Raw genomic sequence first — 17290 nt, forward strand, 5'->3', positions numbered from 1 at the left:
CATTACACTCTGATCTGTGCACAGCTGATATACTGTCAGGGGACTACTGGCTACACCATATAGTGAAATAAAATCAAAGGTTGAGAAATAAAACAGGGAACACTCCACCTGAGGTCAAATTGTTGCAATTTGCACAGCATAAATGATTCTTTAAATCTGAAAATGCGCACAGCGAGAATTCGGGGAGGGAATGGAAACAAATTGAGGGAGTGGTGGTTGATCCTGTCAGAAACTTCACAACAAATGCTTTTAGGTTTTGTACTTTGATTTGGCCCCTGCAAAGCTCAGCAGACTGTTTCTGGGCACCAAATCCAAATATATGAGCTGAGAAAACAAAAACTTTGTCTGAGTTCAGAAAGGCAGAGAGAATGAAGGGGGAGAGGGCAGGATCCGTGCCGCACCCCTCGCCTCCCTGCCCCAGGCTGGGCATCAGTCCTGTAAGCCTGAGTAGAAGTCTAGGTGAGGCAATTACATGGGCAGTAAGCAACAACACAGATGGTTTACATTACGAATTTTTTGTCATGTTTGCTTTTACACTCAAATAAACTACACTGTGCCAAGTGGTGTGAGTCATCTCCTGCCCAGAGAGCCCCAAATACCAGCCAATCAGACTGGTAGCAAGCTAGATATCTCATGGGATAGTGGAATCATAGTCTCAGGATGGAGAAACTGAGGGACTCCAACTGAGGAAGCATTATAGCATGGAGCCTCACAGTAGCAGAAAGGTGAAAGGACACTCCGAGACAAAAGAAAGAGTTTGCCTCTTGCAGACTGTGTATCTGCAAGATAAATTTTATAGAACAATAGCTTCAAAAGTAGAGGTTTGATACCACTGGAATTTAAAAACCAAGCAAAAAAATATGCAGTTAAACTTGAAAAATATGTATGTGGCTTGTGTTCCAGGTTGTTCTGCCAAAGCTTACCCAGGGGGGCAAATGCAGCCACTTGCACAGGGTGGTGAGGGGACACAGGAGAAGTTCATGGCAAGGTTTGCACAAGATATCCCACAATTCACACCCGCTGCTGGTAATCCAGGCACAGGAGATTTGCAGTCATAGTAGATTTTTCCTTCAGGGCATATGTGAACTTCAAATACAAAATGCAGGTTGAATGAGAATAACCCCTCTTTTACACTGAAGGTTTTCTATTCGGTTTTGTTCACAATCTATTTATTTTAATGCACAGTTAGCCTACATTACAGTATACATAAGAATACAATCTGAGTAAAAGTCTATAACTTCATTTGTATTACAGAGATATAAAATTATTATATGTTTTAATGTAAAAAAATAGACCAAAACTTAATATTAAGTATCTGGATCTATGTACCCTGGGTCTGATACACAGCCCATTCTGAAAGATGGAGTAATTATGCCTTAGGTAGACAGAATCTTCAGAAGCGGCGTACCTTTCGGTGTACTGAAATCCCTTCTAAAACTATTAGAAATTAATTAAAAAATTACTTTCTAGAAATCAAGACATTAAGGCTTCCTAAACATGGATAGTGAGCCTAATTTTAGGTATTCCCGTGAGAACATATTGACCTGCACTTCACATGTAATTATTTATTTTTTTTAGTTTCCCCAAGTGACTTAGTAGTACAATTTGTGCTACAGAAAAAGGAAAGAGAAAAGACCAAGACTTGTGCTCCTAACCTCCTATTTTAAATATGTCATGACATTAAGTATCTCATAATGAAAATACATATGAGGTGAAAATCAAATGACTATTCAATGTCAAAAACTTTCTCTGTGCAACTGTAATATGAGACAAGACTGTAAATTACCTGTATTTTCTGTAGTGGTTTCAGTGCATTTCACCGTTCCATTCAAACACTGACTGGAAAAGAAAAACAAACCCATCTTTATTCAAGCGGAAAATTTTTTGTAGCCACAATGTTAAAAATGATAATACAAATTAATTCAACTTAAACAGAAATCAAGGGGAAAATTAGGATTAAGATCTGAAAGCATGAGTTCTGACCAACATTTTGTTGGTGTTTTCTAATCACTGATCTGTAATGAGGGCCCAAACTAACAAAGGTGTTTATGTACTATTTAATTGCCTAACTTTCACTGAAATAAAAAGGAAGCTGGGTATATGTCAGCCTCTGCGGGAATGTAGAGCCAGGTGATTCAGGATGCTGGAAGTGCAACAGAAAATCTTATCTGCCTTGGTGAATAAGGAATGATAGAGTACACAAATTTCCTGTTGCACAGACATTAGGATACACAGCTTTAGTCTTTTAATGATAAAATACAGAATTGCAGAGAAATACATATATAAACGCAGTCCTCATTTTTTCATTTTCCTATAAAAAATGGGGGGGGAAAAATGCAGCGCAGAGGCATGGCAATGGCAGAAAAAATGTTGCTCCTACTCTCACCTCTTGAACTACATGATTACCAAGCTTCAGTTACAACAACTATAATACATAAAACCTCAGCACTTGACACTCCTTGACACTCAAGTCACAGACATGATTTTAAATCAGCAGGTTGAGAACATTTATTGTAAAATGAACAAGTATGACCAGGAAACCTGGGAGGTTTCCCCACTCGCTTCAGTGAGGTCAGGATTCCATCATGAATTAATAATACAAAATGACACAAATATAGCTCCTTGCAAGACTTTGTTTGAAAGACTTTCCAAAATAGAATCACATTATTCATTCTTCCAAAAACAGCCTCATATTGCTATCATAATGTTCCCAGGTCTAAGAACAGGACTACAACCTCTGTGTGTGTGTTCTGAGTTACTCTTTAGTCCCTGGTTCACAGAATTTTCCGGTTATTCTGTTGTTAAAATAGGCAGGTACATAATCCAATTTATATTAATCTTTTAGTAAGTGTATAACAAAAATAAAATCTTGATGCAATAGACCTTCATTCTAGGTGAAAAAGTTCTCAAAGTCCTTGAGTAACATCCAGACTGTGATACATGAAAGATAAAATTCTTCATGCTCAAACCTACCAGGAGCCTGTTGGCGTTGGGAGGATTTCTCCAGGCTGGAGGGCTTTGCCCTTGTAATGACAATGACAGGCAGATCTGTTAAAAGAATATTTATTCATGTAGACACAAAAGCAAGATGAAGTGGGATTTAAGGGCAATCCATTTATCAAACTATTATGATAAATGGGCCTTATAATTCATTAACTCAGTTTTTATATTTACAGTATACTTCTAAATGAAAAACCTAAAGGATGACACTGACTGCATGAATTCAGTGGCAAAACTCCTGCCATCTTCACCAAGGCCAGGATTTCCCTCAATCTCCATATTATTTATTTACTGTTTCTGTGCATTAGTCTTATAGAAAGGAGCTTTTCTTCACAGTTATGGGAGTAGTATGGCAATATGTTTTTCCCATTCAAAGTACTGTCAAAATCATGGGACAGAGGAACTACCATAGCAAAATCCATTAACTTTGTCTGTGATAAGAGCCAGATGGGACAGAAGTAGCAACAGAATTTGCTAGAAACCATGCAAAAATATAGGGAATACCAAGTTATCTCACACTCTTTAATAGTCTGAAACAGTCTTTATCCCTACAGTATGAACTTCCCTGATCTTTCCAAAACATATGTCACATGAACAGCAATAACTGTATAATCTTGAAATTTATATAAACATTCATTCCAGCTTTTAATTCAGTACCTGAACTCAGAAACTCCCCATGGTGGTAAACTGTATAATTTTGGTACACAGTGTACAAAAATTATTTCCTTTCATTGACTGTTTCCTTGCATTTAACTGAAGGGGTTTGCATTGTGAGACAGAAAAAAAAGACAGTCCTAATCACTTTCTCCATACTATCCCTGACTTTATGGATTTCTACTACATAGATTCCTTCTCATTTTTTCTTAAGTGTTAAAACCAAGATTTGCCTGTGAAAAGGCTTTCCCATGAATTAAAAATTTTCATCACCCTTCTCTAAAGCAATGTGATATATCTTCTCTGAAGTGAAGTAGCTGGCTGCACACACAGTAGCAGATGAGGATCCCACTATTGATTGGTACAAAATGATATGAAATCTTCATATATTGCTTGCTATCCTGTTTAGGTTATCTACGTCTTGAGAGAAACACCAGAAAAACTACTTTAAATCTTGCTGGAAAGAGGAAAATCTGCCTATGCATATATTCTGTTTTCTTATGACTTACATTGATACACAAAAGTTGACTGACTCTTCAAAATATTTCCCATCAGGACAATTACATCCTTCTGCACAGTCATCACCACAGATATTTGCCACAGAAAATGAAGCACAGGAGTGTTTACAAAAAGAAGAGCATTGATGATAAAGCATACCACTGTGACACATCACAGCTGGAGGAGAGAGAGGGAGAGAGAAGAGAGAACAACATGCTCTTAAATTGTGAATAGAAAACAAGTATATCATGGGCGTGCAGAACAGCAAAGCAAAATGGTCTCTTGCTGCACTGGGGTGAGTTAAAATGCATAAGAAAACTATGCTTTTTTACTGATTTCTTAAGTTAGAAATGTTTAGATTCATGTGAGTTTATGTTAGACAATTCCTTGGCTGGAGTAGTCTATTTTGTAAGAAGTAAGTGTCTATTCTTCATGTATGTTGTGTGTGTGGTGGGTGTGTCTATCTAGTAATTCTGGCTTCCAAGAGAGGAAGAATGGTCCAGTTAAGCTTGAGGCATTACTCCATGTTTTAGGAATGCCTTGTTTCAAATCATTGCTATATTCTACTTGACAAATCACTACCTACCCTGCCCTGACTGCCCTGGGGAGCCCCCACCACCCTGGCTTGCCTTTTCTTAGGAAACAGCCCTGCTTCTGCCACTCCCTGACTACTTTAGCCTAATAGGGGCTTCCATATGACTCAGGGGTTCAAAGTCAGAAATTTAAATTCTCTCTGTAGCCAATGGAAAGGAACAGGACCCCCTGTGGGGCATCTCAGGGTCCCCAACTCAGATGCCTAATGTAAAAGCTATTAGCATTCTCCCCTGAGTATGTCATTAGCCCATGGCACAATTCTAGTTTCCAGAAAAAAAATGTCAATCCCTGTATTTTGCCGAGCAAATTATATTTGTAGAATTTTACACATTTCTAAAAGATACTCCATTCTGCCAACATTACTCACCACAGTAAGAAATATGAGATCTGAAGTCAATGACGACCCCGTGCTTGCCACAGATGTAAGCATAGTGTGCCAGAGCATTACACAAACAGCTGCTTCCACACTTGCATGCATCAAAGCGGCATAGCTGGTAGTATAGTCCTGGACTGATGTAGGCATGGCAGGGAGCAAAAACTTCTTGATTGATGATATCACAGTGAGATGCATACCCAGCTAAAAGAAGGTGACATTGTTTTAGCCAGATCCATTTTAATATAACAGTTAAGAACATTAAAACCAAACATAGCCAATTGTGCAACAAAAACTTGCATACAATGTCTTTCTGCAAAGTTCTATAGTTTAAAACTGACATTGTAAGTGGGTCCCTTAACAATAAACTTCACTTAAGATAAAAATAACTATATAAAACCAGTTATGCCTTCCTCTAGTAGTGCAGGAAACTTAAATGGCAAAATAATACATCTCAAAAGAATTAGTTAGAAGAGACCTCCAGAGCTTGAAATATGTTTTTTCCTACTTGGTGGCTTCATTTAGGTTTGAAATCAACAGTGGCTGTATACTTCTTGGCAGGTGGACTGAAGAAGAATAACAAACTGGAGCTTGAGGGCATGCCAGTCCAAAGCTGGCCATATACCTTCTACTGCCAACAGATCCTCCTCCTACCACTGAAGCATACTACCACCCCGAACGGTGCAATATCTCAGGAACACCATAGTGTGGATCATATTTAAGCCAATTTTGCTGCTAAAAAAGTGTCCCTACCCTTCATCCTCCCTGTTCATTCCCACATGCACACACTGACAGAAGGATTTCTGGAATCTCTCAGTAAACTAGATTCAAGGAATGAAGTTGACTTGGTTGAAAAGTAACCTGACAAAGTAAGTAAACAAACAAACAATCATTTCTTTTTCAGTTTCATCAGATTAACATCATCACAGACTTGGAAAAATGCTTGTGCTGGCTCAGCACAGGTGGTAGCATAAGGCAGGACCACTTACTCAGGGACTGTTTTGTCCAGTTGTGATTACGGGATCACAGGAAAAGTCAGGCTGGAAGGGACTTCAGGTTATGTAGTTCACCCTCCTGCTCTAAGCAGCTTACATTTATGTCAAACTCCACCTTCCACTGAGGAAGCACAGAACTGAAGGTGAGGCATGAAGTATCTTGGAGAGAGCAAACTTGGCTGAGATGTACTGTTTTAGAAGACAGCCAATGCTGAAGGAAGTCTTAGAATGCCCCAGATTCTTAAAGTTTTATAGTTATTCTAGGCTTGCTCCCACAGACTCTAAATATGGCCAGATCCCACATCCTTAGTGAGGTCTTGTGTCTGAAACGTTAAAAATATTAGACTAAATTCTGACAGAATTGGCAACTACTGTCTGTCCATTGTCTTCATCAACTGAAAAGAACAGCAACATGGAAAGAAGGAGACAGTGAAAGTTCAATGCAAAACATAGGCATGTCAACCAGCCAAAAGTAAATCTTCACTCAGGAATTTGAACAAATCCACAGAGCTCAGATTGTTTTCATCCATTTGTTTCAGAGAGTGTAGATTTAGGATAAAGAAACTTTTCATGTAACAAGCATGGAGAAGTCAGAGAGAGAGGACTTTTGATCTGAACACACTCAGCAAGACACTGTCTCCTGTACTTTCTTTGTCAATCTACAAACTTGCATCACATCTTGACTTGCATAATTTACAGGACTACAGAAAGTGTTCTGCCTAACACTCTGGATGTCTATTAGACAGCAGAATTTAGGAATCATGGCCAGTACACCCAGCATTAAATGGTCAACTAGCTTGTATTTACAAAGGACTTACTTCATTTTACATGCTAAATATATGAAAAGAATAGTCTTTGCCAAAAAAATAAAAAGGAAAGAGTGTACATCTAAAACTGAAGTTGAAATACATGTATGTGCAACTCATTCACAGAGAAAAAAATATCCCATAATAATAAAATACAGCTAACTCCAGATTTCCATGTGAAAACATACCATTTTGCTGATTAATGTTGCAGGGATCAACCACAGGAATATTGATAGGCACAGAACAAGCTGAGGAAACCTTCCATGCATTGGCATGAAGTTGTGGGGTCCCTTCTATCATCCCTGCTGGAGAACTGGAAAGCAAAAATCAACACTGCAAGCATCTTGCTGATCTTACGGACTACATGGGTAAGGATGCATGTACATCAAAAAGCCTTAGATGCATAGTCACATTAAACATTCAACATGCCAAAAGAATTTCCATCTGTGAGGTATAAAAGAAGAGAGGACTTGTGAAGCTTTTTCCTCAATACTTTACTCATACAAAACTTCTCTTACACTCAAATTCTGCCCTCACGCTTAATTCAGGTACTCTGAAATCGATTCAAGGAGGCATTAATGAAAGGAGAATTTGGCCTTTATTCAAGTACATACACTCAGTGAAATGTCAAAAATTTGACTTGTTAGCTAATTTCAGTGTTCTAGAGGGAGGTTGTCTGCATTTTGATACTGTTTTCACCAAGTATTTCAAAAGCATTTATAATTGCTAGAAAAGTTTTGTGATATTATAGCTTGAGGAATTTTGTAGGAAATGAAATAAAAGAATAAGGAAAGTGTGTCCTTCTAATTAAACTCTTCCTGTGGTTCAGAATTATATTTTTTTCCCATTAAAAATTGATGTGGGAAAAAAAATAATCAAGCAGTAGTAAGTGTTAATCATATGGGGATGATCTGGTATTATCATCCATTCTTTTTTGTCAGTGCTCATGTATTTGCTCTGATGATAAGGGAGCAACAGGGAGGAAAAAAAAAGTGCATTCAAGTAATATCATCATCCAATAACTACTATAAATAATAAGGTAGCTTTCTAGAATTACTTAGCTAAGCATCTTAGAATGACTTAGTGTACTGGGTCTGGTGGTCAAACCTCCACACTTAGCTAAATTTATGAGTTTCATATTTTAAAAAGTGACTAACATTTTAATTAAGAGATTTTATACCGGTTAGTTTAATAAGGTACAAGCATGTTAATGAAATTAAGTAATCACATTATTACATTCAACAAAACTTTTCACTTGTTATTAAACACAATCTAAATGTACAATATGCAACTTACAGAAAATCATCTCTCAAATTCCCATTGTACGTTCCACATAATCCTAATGTTCTTCTCTTCCAGCTGACATCAACTTGAACATAGATCCTCTCTCCATCTTTAGCAAACAGTATCTTCAAACCAAAACTAGCTTTCAGTTGAACAAAGAAAGAAGATATATTCTGAATTTCAATAGCCCCTGCACATAGTAAAAGAAAAAGAAAACCAAAGTCACTGAAATCCAGCTTGTATTAGTTTTCCCCTTAAACAAAATAGATTTTGAACACTCAGAAATAAAATGAAAAACTATGCACAACTTCACCTGCAGCCAAATAACCTCACCCATTCTCCATCTGAACTTATGAAACTATATAACTTTTTCATCAGCAGCACAAATCAGGAATTGCAAATACTGTTGACAGTAAAAAAATCTCTCACCTTTCTGTACCTGTCAGTTACCCAGAAACCACTCTTTCATTTCTTTTTTTTTTTTTTTTTTTAGAAGAAAGCAATGCAACAGCATGCCTCTGGCAATGAGAAGACAAGAAACCACTTGTTTCTTAGTCTCCAGAGATGCTATAAGATTAATTAACAGATGTCTGTAAAGTGTATTGCAATCTTTAGATAGAAGGTTCTCTCTCACTACTATTGATACGACATCAGTATAGTTCCTTCCTTAGACTGTATGTGAACTAAGGCCCTATCAAATTCCCAGCTTTCCTCCCCAGCAAATCCATTATGTGAGGAAATGGAAATTTCACAGTCACAGCATTCATTTGCTGCACATTGTTGGGCTACTTGCCGCTGCAGACTTAAAGCAGATCTACCTTCACAATAAGCCTCTCTGCCTGCACACAAAAACACTTAGAAGTATAAACTGAGAAGAGACAGATAAAATGCTTATGTGATGCTTAAAGATGGTCTTAGCTGATAAGACTTACTAGATAAACCCAATTATCAAGAATGTGGCACCAAAATATTTGTGATTGATAGATTATATTTGTCACGGACTATAGAGAGAGACAAGAAAGTGATTAGGGACTGATTCAAGACACAAAATGAAATTATCAATTAAGTTATAAAGCAGAACCGTCAACATAGCTGAAAATATAACTGAGCTACGAAATTCATTGCCATAGGAAGCTGTGAATGCCAAAAGCAGAACCGTGACTGGACAAATTCAATGAAGAAAAGACATAGCTGAAAGGACCAGCACAGAACTCCCTAAACTCTGTTTTGCCAGAGGCTGGGAAACGAAAGGGGAACTCCCACTTTACTCTTTCACAAAGAAAAAAAAAAAATCCAGTAAGAAGTTACTACTGATCACTGTAAGGCACAAAATTTAGCAATATTATTACCACCTTCAGTGCTTAATGTTATAACATACTTTTAAGGCTGATTTATTTTACTGTGCTTTCCAAAAAGATGAAGTAACCTGCCTGAAATGACAGCATAAATCAGTGCTGAAAGAAATGTAGATCCTGTGAAGCACATGGATTCTATTTCATGCCATTTATTCCAAAAAGTTTTAATCAAGCTAGACCCCAACATCAGCATCAAGATGACTTCCAACCTCTCTTCGCTTCCCTTTTTTTTCTTACCTCCTCCCCACTAAACACAAACAAAATGAGTGGAATTTCTAGGTAGTCTTCCAAATAAGAAGGTAGCCTTCAAAAGAAATGAGGGCATAATGGAGGACTCTTTTGGAGGACCCTCTAATGGAGGACTTTTACAGGCTGAAATAGTGCATTTCTAGAACCATTATTAAGGTTATATGAAACGACTGTACATTTCATAAGTTACGTTTGAAGAAATTCATTCTTCATAGACAGATATTATTAAAAAGCTTTGGAGCATATAAAAGAAAGAATGTGAACTCTTGCAAAATTATATTCCATGCACTTCTTACCATTAAGGTTAAAAGCTTGGTTAAGGCCAGTTTGGACTTGACCATATCTCGTGAGAGTTACTTGTTTGCTCACATCATCTTCAAGAACTAGTGTTATAGACTCAATGCAGGCGTGGTCAAAGTTCTAAGTGAAAACAAGTTTCACCATCAGAAACAGGCAAAGACATTAATATTACCATGGAAAGCAAAAACAAATGGGAAAAAAACCAGTTGTACAGAAAAGAAATACCAGAACTCTCATCAGGTAAATCAGTTATAAACTATCACTTGAAGCATTAAACAGAGTACCCGAAATTGTATGTAGAACATAATAAAGCATTGTATATTCATATAAAAGCCAGGACAATGCATTTTAGCTACTATGGCAGTAGTAATAAGTGGACAGGGGGCCCCAAGTACTGATACTGGGTTCAAACGGCCATACTTTCATGGCCACCCTGAGTGCTCCTCATTGCTGGGTTAACCAGTGTTTGAGCAAGAGTGTGACACTGTCTATATCATGCTAGTGCAACTAGAGACCAAATGCAGCAATGCAGGAGAAAGAAACTATTGCGTACATGAAGGTGCTTCTCATCTTGAAACGTAGTCACGATCTCTTACTGCAGACCAAAAGGATATAATTTCTCCAGAACTATACTACAATGCTTTATAAATATCTGGCTATCAAGATATAGTGACCTATAAACTAATTCACACCCATCATTTCAGAGTGCTATCCAGGCAGAATTTGTGAACCTAAGTACAGGAGAAAAGACGACACATAACCAGCCTAAACCAAACATCTTATGCTCCCGAGGGCCCCTGTGTGTTCACCTAGAAACTTTCCAAGGTGCCTAGAGTTGTGCTAAGGGTCATTTCCAGTAGTATCCTTGTCTCTCAGTGACTACCTAACCAACCACTCCATGCCTGAGGCCCCCCGCAGCACACAGGCAGCTGTGAGTCACAATCTCAGAGCTCCTTCTCCTGAAATCCTAGGTGACTAATAAAACATTAAATCCAGTCTCACAGATAAGTACTTTTTATAATCACCTCTATTCATAAAGCCTGTTGTTGGATACCTGCCAAAATACTTTCAAACAAATATGTGTTGTGGCTAGTCTCTTGAATAGTTTTCTAAAAGGCATTGTTCCAACAAATTAAATATGCTGTAACGTATCAAATAAAAATCTAAAGCTACCAAAAAAAAAAAAAATAGTCTTGCCAAACTAGCAGTGTATTAAATGTGTTCAGTGCTGCCAGCAAGAGCTTTTCTAAAGCTTAAGACATCTGTTTGTACTATAACCAAAGATGTATATACTTGGTTAATGTGCATAAATTAGTAACTCTTTAGACTTTATCCCTCTAAAAACACAACTGATTTTACAAAGGGCAACACAACATGTAGCAATACAATCACTTACAAAAAAGCTGTAAAACGTTTTCAATTTGTATTTTCTGTTAAACATAACCTGATAGTTTACAGTAGAACCTATACAAGATTGCCTGAAATATGGATGGACACATTTGTTCTGAGTGTTCAACAAAAATGTGACTTACCTGTCCACAAGGTGCTTTCTGTAAAGTGATTGTGAATTTATTTTTCCCAGTGCCTTTTACCAAAATGTACTGGCAAATCCCAAGAAAGGTAAAATGACGTCCATCAAATGTTGTGAAATGAGAGCTACCTGTGATGGAGCACTCAGCTTGAGAGAAAAAGGATAAACAAGAATGTTCACTTGCATAAGAATGTATCATTATTCTGTAAATGATGGAAGAGAGATAAATAAGAAACTTTCTCCTTATTTCTAAGCACATAATCCAGGCTAATTTTAATCTATCTAGCAAATACAGCATTTGTAAATAAAATATGTTATATACACCGATTTTCATCACATACCATCTCATATTGCACACACTGATGTGCAGCATCTTTTGGTTCTAACTATATGAGATGCCTTGAGTCACGAGTTCTCTGAAAGAGTTTTCTCTTTATTATGAGTTCTCTAAAATATAAAAGAGTTTTCTCTTTATTACAACTCTGAACGAATCTTCTTCCTCATCATCTTTTGGCATGACTGAGTGTGAAAGAGGACAAGCTGCTTTCTCCTTCCTTCTAGGTATTATGGCACTGCCTGTTACCTCAGGCATGGAGAGTCTGCAGGTGTCTGTCCTCAGGGAACATCTACATTAATTTTTCAGTTCAGAGCAGGAGTGCACTGTTGAAGCAAGTCTCCTGCGCATCCCCACTTACTGCACTTTCATTCACACCTTCGGGGCAGTGTCAGAGCACATGAACTAGATTCATTTTGGCTGTAACTAGTGCAGGAGGTGCTCTGTGGGAGCTACCACTCCCATTACAAACAGGCGTTCAGTCCCTAGAACCAGACTAAAGTAGTTATAATTAACCACACACACACACACACACAACACACACAAGACATATGGAGCAGTTCCATGTCAACTGCTTTACACTACAGACCCACCCTGTCAAGCCTTTCTTAGTAACTCTTAAGCCTTGTTTATTACTTCATTCAGAGGGTGTTCCCTAATTTGTAAAAAATTGTCTCTTTCACAAGTTTCCTAGTATAATTTTGTCTAAGATACAGAACTATTATGGGAGTTTCACTACCCAGCCACTCCATGTCCCTCTGAATAACCCATTACAGGGACAGGTAATCTTTTAAGATAAGGATGATTATCCAAACACCAACTGCTGTTATAAAGAAGAAAATACAGCACACTGAGCATCAGAATGACATTTTTCTTATTACTTGCATTACAATTGCATCTAGAAGTGAGGAGATTCTTATACTTGTCCTAGGTACTGAACAGGCAGTAGAAATAAGCAGCCTGCCCCAAAGAACATAGAGCATAAATAGAAAACAAGAGGTGGATGTAACACTAGGGAAGCAAATGGGAAAAGTTAAGAGGAGTATGGTCAGGCAGTTAACAGCTTCACCGCAGCTGTCCCACTGCTACTCTCAACATCCATCTGCTTAATCTTTCTTCTTAAATTAACATCCCAAGCCCTTGGATCATATTTGGTTCTGTTGTCTTCTGAAAAGTTTATCCATTATGTTCACTAAGAAAAGAGTAATGAAATACAGATACCTGGGCAATCATGATCAGTGCAGTTCCAAAGGCCACCAATACAAATACTAAAAGAAAAATCACAAAACACAGAAATTCAGTGTTCTGATCTTCAGAAAAAAAAAGCAGCTTTGACACTAATATGTCTTGAATTCATCCTTTCCATAGGATAGATTGCATAATTTAGTGGTTCATGGGGCTCAGTCTGTAAAACATAGATACTAACGAGTCTTTAAAATGTAAATGTGACTACAGCAATAAACTAACCATGGGCAGCAGTCACAGAGAGAGGAAACACAGACATGAGGATTTCACATACCAGTTGCTACATTCTTGTTCAATTTTTGAGCCTACAGGGAAGGCAGTTCCATGATAAATACAAGGACAATTCGACACAGAGATACAAGTTCCATTTTCCATAATGAGACCTATTGGGAGAGAAGTTAATAAATGAGATAAAAAATAAATTAAGAAACTCCGGATCACTGCTCTTCCCCCATCTGACTCAAACATTCAAATCTGCCAGAAGGTGTTCCCACCAGTCTTAACTGGGGACCAGCAAAAAGAGTCACCAAGAGAGTGCAGAGAGCTCTGTGATGAACAGTGAAGCTGTCTTAAAGCAGTTGTCACCCTCAGTAGTTGCTTTATGAAAAATGTCTGCCTTAAGCATGTAAAACTGTACAGACTCAAAAATGAAAAGATTCTGAGATTCCATAATCTTTAGTCCTTCTAGAACAGGACTGGTCATGGTCCCTAATTTTTATCAAGTACAGGCTTAGGAAGTTTTTTTTTCATGTACAGAGAAAAAGACACATTCTGTTCAAACAAAACTTTGGTAGACTTTGGAATAATTAAAGTAGATTAAATCTATGCAATATCTTACTGTAGCAAGTATTAGTGGTGGCTCAAGATTTTAATTGATACTTCATTCTGACCCACCTTTGTATTCTAGAGAAATGTTTAGAACATACTATAAGGAAGAATCACAGTGAGAATAACAACAGCTAGAGCAGAATTTACAGTATTTGTATTTTCAGCTTTAACTTTAAGCACAATCTATTTAGACAACATTATTATGATGTTGGATATTAGCTTTACACGTATTTTTTCACACAAAATCGACAGTACTTACCATCTGGACAGTAACAGCCATCTAAGCAGTGTAGGTTGCTGCCAAGACAATCTTTTTCAAATGTGCAGGTTGGTGGACAACAGCTGATACAGTCACGGTGTACAAAGCTGTCTTCACACTTCTCAGCTAATAAAAATACATGATACATTTAACATTAATGAAATTTCTTTCTCCATACTGGAGAACGCTTCTCTCCTAAGTAAACAGTTGTGCAGCACTGTAATTATTCAGGTCAGGTACAATGAATTGTTTGGAGAGGTTTTAACTGATGAACTGTGGTGAATCTCTCACCAGTATTTATGTCTTTCTTTGTCAAATTCTTACATCACCCCTCCAAAAAAAGTTACAGTTTCTGTGACAGAGGAACATGTTCTCATGTCTCAGCTAGTTCAAAGTCCCGTGCATGAGGCTGAACTGCAGTTGATGGGTGGTGGTGATAACTAGAAGGAGCTGGATTAACTGTATTCATACTGTTATAGGGCCAGTAGAGGGTGAAAGGTCATCTGGGAAGAGGGGAAACATCAGATCTCCACAGATGTTTGTTCTTTGTCCTAGAATATGATCAGCACACATGATGTTTCAAGCAATCTGTGGAAACATGAATTTTGTATGGATCTATATCAGATCATAACGGAATTAAAATACTCCTCTAGCAAGTCATTGACTTCATTGTTTGCCAGCAATAGTGAAGCTGGCTGATCTACTTCAGTATCAGTTTAGAGTCCTGTAGTGACAAATGTCAAGATGGAATTATTTGAAATGAATACATGGAGTATCTCAAAGGCCATATTGTATGCTTTATTAAAGAGTCTTACTACAGGCAGGAAAGTCATCCCTCCAGTCCCGTACTGGGGACCCAGCGTGAGAGCATGCTCGAGCGTACTCTGTCACTGCCCTGCAGTATGTTTCATCATCATCCACTCTGAAATGATAAAACAAGACGGTAGTCAAGGAACGCAAATCCCATCTACAAATCTCTGCCAAGGGACACTGCACAGGATACTTCGCACGTAGCTGCCATTCAGTCATAATGGCACACAATGAAAATATTATGAAAAGGAATGAGCTATACTGAATACACTGTTGTGCTTCTATCATTTGATCTTACAAAAACTTAATTCATTTTAATTTACCACAATATAATCACTAATTTATTACCAAAAAGATAAATGCTGCTTGTGATGGAAGAGAAATATGACCTTGTCTTGAGGACAACGGACATCTCAACAGTCTCAAGATCCACGTGTCGGGCCCTCTCCCTCGTGCATGACATGGAAACTCTGACTTACACTGATAAAAAAGACATTCTGGTCCAAGTAACAAGTTCAAGTTTCCAACTGCCTATCAGCCCTTGAACTTAGGTGAGAAGAACTCTGTTGGTGTAATTCTGATCTTGTGCTGAAGTGCTCAGAGCCAGAAGTATTATCCTCTGAATACTGTAGACAGGCTCAGGGATTTACAGCATGACCTTGGTCAAAGGCATTGTCTCTGCCTTAGTCTATACAGAAGAATCTGTACAGTGCATTTTGACAGGATCAAGTAAAGAGACATTCATCAGTGTTTAGGTAAGCTGAAATTTTATTCAGGTGTAAGTCACATAAGGCAAGATACCACCAACCCTTTGTTACTGTGAAAGTCCAACAACTCCCATCACTCACTCTGGAGGACTTGATGACAAAATGAACTAGTTATAACATGACATTTCTATTATAAGCATGACCGTGACATATCAGCTGAGTTTGTCTTTCAGCACAAAAGATCATACTTCCAAAATTAATGGTCTTAAGAATGTATTATATTGTGTTCGTATTCTGCTTTCAACACATCTGTTATCAAATCAGACACCACCATACTCTTTGTTACATTGATCAGAATCTCTCCAGCTCTCCTTATCTAATCCAATTAAATGGGTCTTAATAGAAAGAATAGTTGGCCCCACAATAAACTTCATAAACTGACACTAAGCCACAAGAAGAGAGGTCTCTTTTATAATCAAAATAAGCCTAAATTAATGAGGTTCTGACACACAGAAACTTCCTTTAAGGTTTTTAATATTCACACCATTCACATCAACATACACATGTTGACAAAAATCAAATCCACCTTAACACATTGCATTTGAAAATTTTCTTGTCACTATTCTTCTTCTACTGAGAAAAAGTCACAATAAACTCCTGATTTACAAAGAGACCATAAAGAGGCAACTCATCTCTTCTCTGAGTGAAATCAATGTACAGATAATAAACTTCAAGAAGCACACTTTGGAGATTTGCCTACAAACATGAATTCTTCCATCTTGAATTTATGCTAAAGCAGAAAACTAAAAATTAATCCAAAATGAACTAACAAGTTGTAATGGATTATATAGAGTGATTCTTACTTTTAGTCTTGTGATCCTTTCTGTATATTTTTGATTAAATTGATGATACTCTGAGAAAGCCATAAGAGTATCTAGTAAAAATCCTGCCATTTATGACAATTACTTCTTAATTTAAAAACCCTTCTACAAAAGAAATGGTTCACTGCACAGTCATTTATTCAGTTATACACTGGAACACCCGTTTAACTTGAATGACAAGAACTAAACAGGAGTCTGGAGTGCTAAGGGAAAAACATCAGGTATGCATCTAATGCCAGCAGCTGAACTCCCACCAAAGACGAGAGTTTAATTTCTTTTGACAACTCTGAATTTACATAAATAAAACTTCTTTGAAAAATTCTACTAATTTGAACCATAGTGGTTGCTTATAGAAATGGTCAGACTGTGTCAGACAAATGGTCCAGCTCCTCCAGTACCATTGATATTTCCCTCTAGTATCATCTCCTCATATTTTTAATTCAAGACCTCCCGGTACAGGTTTTAGGGGTTTTGTGACTAGCAGCTCCTCTTTTGTCATTAATGATTCTCCATGGATTTCTTTTCCATGTGTTTGTCTAGTATTTCCTTGAATCCATGTAAACCTTTAGCAATCAAAATATCCCTTG

The 17290-nt window shown here is 37.5% G+C and overlaps 1 protein-coding gene across 11 annotated transcripts in view; it reads right to left on the reverse strand.

Annotated features, from left to right (window-relative positions):
• Nucleotides 1-17290, reverse strand: part of OTOGL (otogelin like) — a 105098-nt gene that overhangs the window by 70307 nt on the left and 17501 nt on the right. For 10 of the 11 annotated variants that reach the window (XM_074902806.1, XM_074902799.1, XM_074902798.1 and 7 more), the window contains exons 11-23: nt 15121-15227; nt 14306-14431; nt 13493-13601; nt 13195-13241; nt 11641-11786; nt 10105-10228; nt 8217-8394; nt 7109-7233; nt 5114-5323; nt 4164-4329; nt 2974-3048; nt 1787-1839; nt 924-1086 (exon numbers count right to left, since the gene is read on the reverse strand). In XM_074902806.1, the coding sequence (XP_074758907.1) occupies nt 924-1086; nt 1787-1839; nt 2974-3048; nt 4164-4329; nt 5114-5323; nt 7109-7233; nt 8217-8394; nt 10105-10228; nt 11641-11786; nt 13195-13241; nt 13493-13601; nt 14306-14431; nt 15121-15227 (1629 nt within the window). The remainder of the gene's footprint in view (nt 1-923; nt 1087-1786; nt 1840-2973; nt 3049-4163; nt 4330-5113; nt 5324-7108; nt 7234-8216; nt 8395-10104; nt 10229-11640; nt 11787-13194; nt 13242-13492; nt 13602-14305; nt 14432-15120; nt 15228-17290) is intronic. The other variant, XM_074902800.1, reaches the window with a different exon arrangement.

The sequence above is a fragment of the Athene noctua genome, chromosome 3 (assembly GCF_965140245.1).
Source record: "Athene noctua chromosome 3, bAthNoc1.hap1.1, whole genome shotgun sequence".
Lineage (NCBI taxonomy): Eukaryota > Metazoa > Chordata > Aves > Strigiformes > Strigidae > Athene > Athene noctua.